Below are 12,059 nucleotides of genomic sequence, written 5' to 3'. Positions count from 1 at the left end.
TTCCCTCCAGGGTGCTGACAGCCCAATGCACAGTGTGAAATGGACAGTGTGGACTCCAGTTATATCTTAAGAAGAACGGCACGTGCATACTGTGAACACGCAGACGTCCGTAAGCACAGAAAACGGTCTGGGAGGCCATCAGACTTAGTCGTGACCACCTCCCCGGGAGTGGGACTTTGGTGGGGGCAGTGTACTGAGGTGGCCTTACGTTTTTTACTGTGTACACTTCATAGAGAGTGTGCATTGCTTTTATGGTTTGAAAAGCTGAAATACATGTGGTAAGTTGCGGGGGTTGTTTTTGTTTTTAAGTAAAACCCGGTGGGGGCCAGGATGTGGTAAAAGAACTTCACACTCTGCGGGGGGGTGTGAACCGGCGCATCCAGCGTGAAGGGCACTCTGGCCTCAGGAATCAACGCCGCCTGACACACCACACCCATGCAACAGTCCTGCTTCTGAGCAGCCCTCTAAACGGTGCGATCACAGACTGAGACCCACACACACACACACAGGCATGCCCGTCGCCACACCACCCAGAGGGTCGTGCGAGAAACCTCACGAGACGCCCAAATAGCCAACCTCGGGGGATTCATAAGTTAATCATGGTTTGCACAAGCGATGGAATGAAAGAAAAATATGAAGTAACCATGTTTCTAAGGAACGTTTAAGGATATGAGGGGTTATCTGATATTATTCAATTTTTTTAAAAAGCTGACTGGAAAATATATATATATATTAATATAGGTATATATACCATGATCTCATTAAAAAAAAGAAAAACTACATGTTGATCTAATAAAAACTACTATTTACTGACAACTTATTGGGTGTGCTGCTGCTTCTGCTGCTAAGTCTCTTCAGTTGTGTCCGACTCTGTGACCCCATAGATGGCAGCCCACCAGGCTCCCCCGTCCCTGGGATTCTCCAGGCAAGAACACTGGAGTGGGTTGCCATTTCCTTCCCCAATGCATGAAAGGGAAAAGTGAAAGTGAAGTCGCTCAGTCGTGTGCGACTATTAGCAACCCCATGGACTGCAGCCCACCAGGCGCCTCCGCCCATGGGACTTTCCAGGCAAGAACACTGGAGTGGGGTGCCACTGCCTTCTCCAACTGGGTGTGCAGCACTACCCAAAGAGGCTGACGTGTTATCATTTGCCTTCCTCTACATATCACCTTGCATCTCATCAGCATATATATTACTATATATTTATCATTTGTATCTATGACCCTTCGGGACAGGGAAAATTATTATCCTTATTTTACAGATGAGGACAATGACGTTTAGAGAGATTAAGTAACTTGTGGATGGTCGCCCAACATGAAGGACAGATGTGCCTCTAAGTCTGTGTGCTTTACCACTCTCTGGTCCCACTTTTCTGAGCAGAGAAAAAAGACTGGAAGGAAGCTGACAGTGGTACATTCCGGCAAGATCAGAAGGGACTTTAATTTCCTTCTTTGTGGGTCTTATTCCTAATTGTCTATAGGGCTATATCTACCTATATAGTCATTCTTAAATATATTTACTTACTACCAAGGCAACGCTGATTATCAAAAATTCAGACATTTACACAATAAAAAGTGTCCATAATCCTGGCAGTGATAAACACTTATGAAATTGTTGCATCTAGCTCTAGACTTATTGATATAAACAAAAATCACATATGTAAATAAAATCATAAAAAATTGTGTGTGTGTGTGTGTGTGTGTGTACACACACACACACACACACACACACACACACACACACGCTGCTGTATAGTCGCTTCAGTCCTGTCTGACTCTTTGCAATCCTATGGACTGTAGCCCACCAGGCTCCTCTGTTCATGGAATTCTCCAGGCAGGAGCACTAGAGTGGGTTGCCATGCTCTCCTCCAGAGGATCTTCCCAACTCAGGGATCGGCCCTGGGCCTCCTGCATCACAGGCAGAGTCTTCACCACTGAGCTACCAGGGAAGCTACCAGGGAAAAGGAAATGGCACCCACTCCAGTATTCTTGCCTGGAGAATCCCATGGGCAGAGAAGCCTGGTGGGCTGCAGTCTTGGGGTCGCGAAGAGTCGGACACAACTGAGCGAGTAAGCACATATATATACATATATATAAAATGTTCAGGTATTTGCTGCTTTTAAAAGAATGAAATCGGATTAAACATACTATTTTGCAACTTGTTTTTTTCCCTTTCACAGTATGTACATACATCTTAACAAAAGATTATCATTTTCTACAACTTCATTTTCAATAACTGAAAAAGATTCTACTGTATGACATACCATAACTTATTCAAATAATCCTCTACCGGAGTAAACTGGATCACTTCTGATTTCTTGCTGTTACTAATACTGCTGCAGTGAATACCATTGTACATATCTTTCCATACATGTGTAAATGGCACACATAACTTTTACAATCAGAAAACTACATAACAGTATACATGCATTACATATCACGCTCTGTGCACACACACGGAGGCAGTGAACAGCATGAAGTTATACAGGAGACTCTCTCATCTGTCCCCTTAACTGCAGGCGACCACAAGAATCCAATATAAGAGCAGCCTTTTCCCAGACAATGCCAGGCCAGCTAGAGCCAGCCGCTGCCCAGCAGCCCTCCTCTCCTGGACCCTCCACCCCATGCCCAGGGGGTCCACAGTCCAGCTAGGTCAGGGCTTACCTGAGAGCTTTCCCGGTAGGCTTCAACCCAGGGTGGTGCCACCTGCCCCAGGAAGCATTTGGAAATAAATGGGCAGTCAGGCTGCCACAACAATGAACTGCTGCCGTTTAGTGAGCAAGAGCCAGGGATGCTGCCCTTCCTTACGTGGCAAAAACTGTCCCATCGAAAATGCTGGCAGTGACCCTGCGGGCAAACACTAGCCACAGGCCTCACGGTGCAGACAGAACAGTGAAGCCTCACCGAGGGTTTAGGACCTGCTGAAACTGGGGTAGGGATGGGAGAATCAAAGGCTTCCACCACGCAGCCCTGGGAGCCCAGGGGCCTCCTTCCTCTGGATCAGGGCAGCCAGAGGCATGCCTGGGCTCAAAAGAAGGAGGCGTCTACCAATAACCCGTAATCTCTCTCATAATAACTACCAGGACATCTGTCTTCCTAGGGATATCACAAAAACAGTACCAAGCAGGGAAGTGAGAAGAGTCTACGGTGATTTGAGACAAACTATTTCATGTTTCTGAGCCTCATTTTCTTCATCTAGTAAATGGGTCATATCTTTTAAACTAATTAATTTTTGGCTGCATTGGATCTTCGCTGCTATGCACGAGTTGCAATCAGCGGCTACTCTTGGTTGCAACGCCCAGGCTTCTCTTGTTACAGAGCACAGGCTCTAGGCACGAGGAGTTGCAACACGCGGGCTCAGTCGTGACTCACAGGCTTACTTGTCCCTTGGCATGTGGAATCTTCCCAGACCAGGGATTGAACCCATGTCCCGTGTCTCATCCACAGTACCACCAGGAAAAGTCCAATGGGGTCATATTATACAACCAAGTGTGAGACCGAAAGAACTGCTCTATTTTTCTATTTCCATTTTTGTTTTGTTTTTCAGGCAACTAGATACAGGGGACCCCTAATAAGGGCTTTGTTTTCCCATTTAGTCCCCTCTGTCTTCGGCCTCCCACTCCCACTGCCTTCATCCTCTCTTCTCTCCCATAACTCTTCATTTTTCTAGTCGTTTCCCTTTCTCAAGTCAATTGCAAATTCAGTCCTTTGTTTTCCATCCACTTCCACCTCACTCACTCCCTTTTCTGGGTCGCTATTACTCCAACAGGCTGTGTCAGTCTAGAGTAGACAGCAGTTGTTTTTTTAGCAACTCCAAATCTTTTCTCCTTCTGGAAAACCATGTCCCCCACCCACAACCACACTGTTCTATGGTGGCAAGGGAGACTGTCATATTGATACATACGCCGGCCCAATTCTCACAGAGTGACTACAAGCCGGGCCAGTCAGAGAAGCCTGCTTGCTAGGCCTCCCAGTTGGACCGGGAATCTGCATCTGAGCCACGCTGGGCCCATCAGTTAACTCTTCACTGGGATTATTGACTCTGAGATGTGAAATGCTGTGGCTCAGCTCACTCTGCAGGAGGTGGTACTGGGAAAAGTGAACACTTAGCCAGAAGCTGCGGAGAAGGCAATGGCACCTCACTCCAGTACTCTTGCCTGGAAAATCCCATGGACGGAGGAGCCTGGTAGGCTGCAGTCCATGGGGTCGCTAAGAGTCGGACACAACTGAGCGACTTCACTTTCACTTTTCACTTTCATGCATCGGAGAAGGAAATGGCAACCCACTCCAGTGTTCTTGCCTGGAGAATCCCAGGGATGGGGGAGCCTGATGGGCTGCCGTCTATGGGGTCGCACAGAGTCGGACACGACTGAAGCGACTTAGCAGCAGCAGCAGCAGCCAGAAGCTGTGGGTGAGGGCTTACACTGAGAGCCTAACCAACATGCACAGAAAGGCAGAAACCAGGGACATTCAGGGCAGCAATGTTTTCCAGGGTCCAACCACACATCTCCAGCTGCAAATATACAACTCGTATCTGTCCCAACAAGGTTCCGTATACCCTATACACACATTATCCTGTCTGCCTTAAGTCACATGAGACCAGTTTCTATCATCTGCCACCAAGAGAGTCTAAGGAGGGTAGTGGTTAAGCACTTGGGCTGTGAAGCCAGTTGTTCCTCAGACTAGCTTTGCGACCTTGGGTAAGTTAATTAACCTCTCTAGGTGCCAAATCCTTCCTCTGTAGAATGTTAGCAGTCATCTGTGAGGATTCAGTGAGTTACATATTAAACACTGGCTCAGTGCCTGGTTGCCATCATAAAAGAACCAGGACTCCAGCCTGCTGGCAGCAGCAAAAAGGGATTTGGGGTTAGGGTCCAGGTGGGGGTGAGAGGCAGGTGACTGGTCCCTGCCAGGCCCACCTGCTAGGGCTCCTGAATATCAGGGCGCTTTTGGGAACTAGGGATCCTGCAGTGTCATAGGCTGCTAAAGGAACGGCAGTGCTAGTTTCTACTACTTACTGAGCACCCACTATGTGTCGGGCTCTGTGTCAGGCACTCTGGTTTTTAGGGCAGTTCAGACCTCATCTTGGAACTTGAAAGATCCAAAAAGTTGTGAAATTCCACTCCCATCTTCAGAGAAGCACCTCTGGGGAGAGGAACACGATTCTCTGGAGAATGAGGACCATTCCTCCTCACGACAACACTGAGTCATTCCTCAGCCCAGGAAAAAACTCAACGTATGATAGGCCTCTCTGATGGGCTGGGCACCTATAGATGCTTTGCATGTAGTGTCTCATTAAATCACCATACCAACTCATGAGGTAAGAACTATCAGCCCAGTCTGTCTGAGGACACTGTGGTTCAAAAGGGTTAGCTGACTCATCCAAGGCCAAGGACAGATCCAGGACAAAAACACAGATCTTTGGACCTCAGAGTCCTTACCCTACTTTATATCTGAACTGTCTCAGACAGCAGACACTCTTCCTTTCTCTCTCTGCACAAACGGATCCCCACCAGCCAGGGAAAACTTCTTCACACCCACCCAGAGCTGGAATGCCTGCTCTGCTTGGCGACTATCCAGTGAATCTCAGAGGAAGTTTGAAATCCTAGACAGAAGTAAACACTTAACACGAGGAAGAAACCAAATGCCTAGCAGCAAGAGGAACATTACCCTTAGCTTCCCTGTGATAGTTACTTTGTGCTTTAGCTCACAGGTCACAACTCTGCAGGGAGATTCTGTTGTTACACCCATTGCACAGATGAGAAGACTGAGGCCTGAATGGTTAAATGTGTTTATTCAGCTCAGAAGTGGCAGAACCAGGATCTGAACCAGGCTTGTCTGTGTCTAGGGCCCACACTTTGCTCAGTTCACTGTGCTCCTTTCCATTTATTCCCGTTCCACTGAGAAGCACAAACAGTGTCTCCAGTGAGGCCACATCCTTGCCTGGGAGGCAGAGCTGCTGAGCAATTCTCTAACACAGCCCTGGGTTGCATAAGGCCATGCAGGGGAGTGGGGGTGCCTCCAGGGGCCCAAGAAGAGGCAGACAGACTGCCACCCCACCTCCCAAGCTTCCTCCACTGCTTGCCAGGCTGCAGATTTCCGGCCCCAGGGGGAAGGATGATTTTCCAAAACAGAACATTAGGTCTCAGCAGGCGTCCACACCACAGCTCCCAGGGCCCAGTGGTAACTGTGTAAATACTCGCACACTCAACTCCCCCTGAACGGTTCTTCCTCCTTAGTTGGCTTCCTGGTTTTCTCAGCGGCCTCTGCCAACTCACTGGGAAAGCTGACGCCCCCATCTGCTTACGTCCCATCTCTGCTGGGTTCCAGGTGGGATTCTGGAGTCTGCTCGGGAAGTCAGTGCCCCCACCCCCCGGACTGCGGGGCCGTGGTGGGGGAAACAGCATGGGAAATGCGGCCCCACCGGGCACATCCTTGCCTGCTGTCTCCACCCTAAGCTTCCCCGTTGACCCCTCAGGCTGCTGCAGACCCAGGCTCTGTGTGTCCTGCCTTCTCTGTTTGACACGTTCTTGAAGGCTGAGCCGAAGGTTTGTCTTGAAATTCCCCAAGGCACATGAGACTCTCCCGTCCCAAGACTCTGCCTGACCTGGCCCTTCCTGCCTTCCCTCCACCTTTGACAGAGCCGGTCCACTAGCAGCCGGAGCCAGAGGGACGCGAGTCCAAACTCCGCTGCTTCTCGCCTCCGTGGACCGACCCTGAGCATCTCACGCTAGCATGGGCTTCGGTGCCACACCATGATGGGTACAGTTCCCTCCCCTCTCCCAAGTGTCCCCTGGAGTGCTGAGTAAATGAGATCACATCTAGAAAGCACTCTGTCTAATGGCTGGTGTCTAGATGATGCTTCGGAGACCCAACACATATGTGTTATTATTTTTACCATCACTCCCCACAAAATATACTACCGGGCCTCCTTACTCGGCGCCTCTGCCCACAAGGCTGGACCTCTCTGCCCAAGCTGGTTTACCTGGCAAGTACCTACCTGCCTTTTCACAACCCAGCTCAAACTATCCTCTCACCAAGTCTCTAGAATCCTGAACACCCAACCCTCAGGCCCAGGTAGGGGAACAGGCCACCCCTCCCTGCACACCCGCACCCCAGCACCGGCTCCTTCCCCGGTCCCGATGCTCCCGTGTCTCCCCACTGGCCTGGGAAGCCTGCAGGAGGAGGACGGGGGTCTCTGTCCTGCCGTCCCCAGAGCCCAGCACAGGACAGGGCTTGGCACACACCAGACATGACAAAACAGCAGGAATTACAGCTGGCTTTTCTGGAGAGCTTACTCTATCTTCTTATAACCAGTATCACAAAGCTCTGGATGAGCCTTCACTGTCACTTCAGTTACACAGATGAGGAAGTCCACAGGCAGCAGGTGAGGTGACATGCATATCCAAGGTCAAAGAGCTGGGTGCAGACTTGGATCTGAACCCAGGTCTCCCTGGCCTTCCCTGGTGGCTCAGACAGTGAAGAACACGCCTGCAATGCAGGAGAACTGGGATCGATCCCTGGGTCGGGAAGACCCCCTGGAGGAGGACATGGCCACCCACTCCAGTATTCTGGCCTGGAGAATCCCATGGACAGAGGAGCCTAGTGGGCTACAGTCCATGGTCGCAAACAGTCAGACACGACAGTGACTAAGCACACACACACTCTCAGGCTCCAGGGTGCAAGCTCTTAGCCTCTCCAGCTAAGAGGATGAAACAGGAGGAAGGACAGTCATAGCACATGGGGGCTGGGCCTCAGGGTCCCAAGGAGCCGTGTCTTCAGGAACATAACCGAGTGTGGCCTCGCTCATGCCTGGTTATGAGAAGCCCTCTCACACAGCTCACTTCAAGAGAGCACCAACCCTACCCTCTTGGGGACACAGAACTTCTAACAAGCTCCCAGGTAATGTTGATGCTACCACTGACCAGGCTTTGGTTCCTGAGGGTTCAGAGCTGAGGTTCTCAAAGTGTGGTCCCTCGGATCGGCAGCATCAGCTGGGAGCTCATGAGAAACGCAGGTTCTTTGGCCCCCTCCACAGACAGAAACCCCAAGAGATGTACCCAGCAAGCTGAGACTCAGAAGCCCACCAGGTGACCAAGAAGCACTAAATCTGAGAACCCACTGGTCTCGCATGGCTCGTGTAAGACCTCCAGCTCTCAGCTCCCAGTGGCCTGGGCTCGGCCGCCTCTGTGCTCAGCAGGTCTGTGGCAGGCCCTCCCGTCTCTGAGCTTCCCAGAGGTGGGGGAGCCGGGAGGCTCCCAGTGGCCTGGGCTCGGCCGCCTCTGTGCTCAGCAGGTCTGCGGCAGGCCCTCCCGTCTCTGAGCTTCCCAGAGGTGGGGGAGCCGGGAGATGAGCAGTGGCCTGGGCTCGGCCGCCTCTGTGCTCAGCAGGTCTGTGGCAGGCCCTCCCGTCTCTGAGCTTCCCAGAGGTGGGGGAGCCGGGAGGTGAGCAGTGGCCTGGGCTCGGCCGCCTCTGTGCTCAGCAGGTCTGCGGCAGGCCCTCCCGTCTCTGAGCTTCCCAGAGGTGGGGGAGGCGGGAGGTGAGCAGTGGCCTGGGCTCGGCCGCCTCTGTGCTCAGCAGGTCTGCGGCAGGCCCTCCCGTCTCTGAGCTTCGGACCTCAAAGCGGGGATGGAGGAGCTGTGCCGCTTCTCTGCCAATCCTAATTATCGCTGCGGCTCTATCACAGGGCTCGCTGGTGCTGCAGGTTCTTATGGACATAACTAAAATGTTCCTTAAAGAGACGAAGGTAGGGACTTCCCTGAGGGTACAGTGGTTAAGAATCTGCCTTCCAATGCAGGGAACATGAGTTCAACCCCTACTCAGGGAACTAAGATTTCACATAACCCGGGGCAACCAAGCCCAAGCACTCCAACTACCGAGCCTGCCCGCCCTGTGGCCTGTGCAACTCAACCAGAGGAGCCCCACACCGCAACGAACGCCCTGTGAGCCACAGCCAAGGCCCAGCACAGCCAGAAACAAAGAAGGACACGGAGGGAGCTGCTAGAGAAACCGCACGCAATGACGCTTCTGAGTGAAAAGCTCAGGGCTGAGGAAGAGGAGCGGCTGCAGGTGAATGAACTATTTACTCTCAGAGGAGGATGTCAGTAGAAAGTAGGGGCGAATGTAGTTAAACGATTAACAAGAGATTGCCATCTCTCTACTGTTAATATCACCCCCTAAATCCTCTCTATCCGCACATCCTTCTACGGACAAGGCAGGCAGAGGTAACTCAGAGCCAAGGTCTGGAGGGTGAGACTGCACGCACTTTCTGACTTTCCCTTTAAACCTTCCTGCACTGTGTGCATTTTCTATAACAAACACACAGAGCTTTTTCATCAAACAATGAAAATCATTGCTTCAAAAAATAGCATTATAGGCATTTATACAACAACGAAGGAATAGATGCGGGAGGAGTTAAAAGCTGTTGTCTCGGCGGTGGGGACAGGGAAAGGAGGAAGTAAAAGCAGAGGACACAGACGTGTGTTATTTTGGTTTAAAAACGTATTAAAAATACAAAGAAGTTATGACACATGCTACCACATGGATGGACCTTGAGGACATTGTGCTAAGAGAAATAAGCCAGTTACGAGAACACAAATGATTACACTTGTAGAGAGACCTGGAGGAGAACGGTGGCTGGCGGGAGCCGGGTCAGAGAACGGGGAGGGACGCTGCTTAATGCGCACCGTTCGGGCAGATGACGAAGTCCCAGAGACGGGTGACGGTGGCGGCTGCACAGCGGTGCGGATGCATTTTGTGCCCCTGAACTAGACACTGACAAATAGCTAAAATGATAAATTTTATGTTATGAGGATTTTGTGTGTGTGCTCAGTTGCTCAGCGGGGTCCAACTCTTTGTGACCCCATGGACTGCAGCCTGCCAGGCTCCTCTGTCCATGGGGTTTTCCAGGCAAGAATACGGGAGTGGGTTTGCCATTTCCTCCTCCAGGGGATTTTCCTGACCCAGGGGTTGAGCCCACATCTCCTGCACTGGCAGGTGGATTCTTTACCACTGTGTCATCTGGTAACGCTATGTATATTTCACCACAGTTGGAAAAAAAACGAAGAGAGGGGATCCATAATGAAAAAAAAAATAAGGTTTCGATATATGCCCCTGATGTACTATTTTCCACCTGCAAATGGACCTCCATCTGTCACTCTCCCTCAAATTCTATCAAAAGCAGGAGCACAAGGGGCTGGACCAGTGCCTCCTCGAGGCGCTGCCAGCCCGCGGACGAGATCATGGTTGGCAGCGAGGGGCTGACTGTGTGCTACAGGATGCTGGGCCCCCATCACCTCCACAGACCAGGTTCCAGGGGTCTCTCCCCACCCCTAGTTGCAACAATCAGAGATGTCTCCAGACACCGCCAGTGTCCCTGGGGGATAAACTCTCCCTCAGTTGAGAACCCTGGGTTAGATGCAGCCACAATGGGAACCGTGCCCCGCTGGACGGGGACAGACTAGAAGGACCTCAGCATCCCATGGGAGTGTGGACTCACACTCCCTCCTGTCCACAGAGGCTGGGCCCAAACCTCAGGTGGGTAGTGCGGGGCTCTGCCTTCCCACCTCGCCCGAGATGCCCCTTACCCAGCCTGATGTCCCCCTCAAGGGTCATGAGCACGTTGCCGGCTTTCAGGTCCCGGTGGATGATCTTCTTGCCATGCAGGAAGGTGAGGGCTTCCAGCATCTGGCGGCAAACCACCTGAATCTGGGGCTCAGTGAGGCCTCTGTCCAGCTCTGCAAACAGAGAGGAGAACATGTCAGTTCAGCAAGCGTTCAGTGCAGGCCACTGCAAGTCAGGCTCCCGCAGGCACAGAAGCACACCAGCCGCCAACGTGCTTGAGCCCTTACTGTACACCAGGTACCCTGCCAAGCACTTTTTACGCCACCTGCTTTGGGCTCACAGTAACCCTATGGGACAGGCACAGCTGTTACCCCATTTCACAGGTGAGACTGATGCTCAGAGAAGTCAAGTCACTTGCTCAGGGTCACACAGTAGGGTCACAGATCTGAGACTGAAAACAGCCAGCTGGGCTTCAGAACTCAGGTTCACAAACACAACGCTTCTGAAGGGCAGAGACCCATTCCGTGAGCAGGTCCTGAGTGTCAGGCTCCATGCTGCGTGCAGGGTCTCAGAGAGGCATGGAAATGATGAGCAGTGCTGGGAACACAGTGGGCGTGGGGGCGAGGGAGGGCAGCAACCCCTTCTACCTGGGGAGTCAGGAGGCTCCCCAGAGGAAGAGGCATTCACGCTGTGTCCTGAAGGAAGAACAGATGTTTGAGAGGAGAAAAGGTGGCGCCAGGGCATTCCAGGTCAAGGAACCAGCCAAAGGAGTGGCCTGGAGGCGACAGGAGCTGCTGCTGAAAAACGGTAAACAGGCTGCTGGTGATGGTGGGGCACGAGATGTGGGAGGAGAGGGGCCATCGCCAAAAGCCTCTGGGGCACTAGCTGGAGCCGCGGATGCACACGTGCACACACACAGACACACACACTCCACATACAACACAGTGTCCACTGAGAGACGGCAGGGCTGTCTTCTCTGAGCAGGTAGGGAGCACAAACAAGAGTATTCCTGCAGGGGGAACAGCAAGTGCAAAGGACCCCCCCCTCCCCGCATGGAGAAGTGGAGGATACAGGTCGGCAGGAGATGTGGAGGCTGCGTTTTCTTTGAAATCCAATGGGCAGTGCAGGAGAGGTTCTGAGAGGGACAGAGATACAACCTGAGCTTTGCCTTAAAAAATTCCTCCTGGCACAGCAAGTGAAGAGCTTGCAGGGGAACAAGAGTGGGCAGGGGCTTAGCTGGCAGCCACACGGTAGTCCAGGAGGGCTACGTGGTGGCCAAGGCTTCACAGAGGAAGGATTCCTGACAGGGAGGTGGGAATGACAGGGTGTGCGACTAGTGGGTGCAGTGGGAGGAAGGGCATGAGAAGAGCCAAGGATAACATCCCATGCTCATTGCTTTGTGAGCCATCATGATTATTTATTTCTTTTAAAAATATTTTGGGCATGCCAAGGGGCAAGTGGGTTCACAGAAACCCACACTCCTGCATTGGAAGCTTG

At 51.9% G+C, this 12,059-nt stretch overlaps 1 protein-coding gene across 1 annotated transcript in view; it reads right to left on the bottom strand.

Moving 5' to 3' along the window:
• STK10 (serine/threonine kinase 10) overlaps positions 1-12,059 on the bottom strand; it is a 125,608-nt gene that overhangs the window by 57,457 nt on the left and 56,092 nt on the right. Inside the window, exon 4 of the mRNA XM_086362207.1 lies at positions 10,586-10,735. Within this exon, the coding sequence (XP_086218333.1) occupies positions 10,586-10,735 (150 nt within the window). The remainder of the gene's footprint in view (positions 1-10,585; positions 10,736-12,059) is intronic.

The sequence above is a fragment of the Bos grunniens genome, chromosome 20 (genome assembly GCF_055505025.1).
Source record: "Bos grunniens cultivar Pamir isolate PY7600 chromosome 20, Bosgru_T2T1.0, whole genome shotgun sequence".
Lineage (NCBI taxonomy): Eukaryota > Metazoa > Chordata > Mammalia > Artiodactyla > Bovidae > Bos > Bos grunniens.
This window is presented reverse-complemented; position numbering and strand designations above follow the sequence as displayed.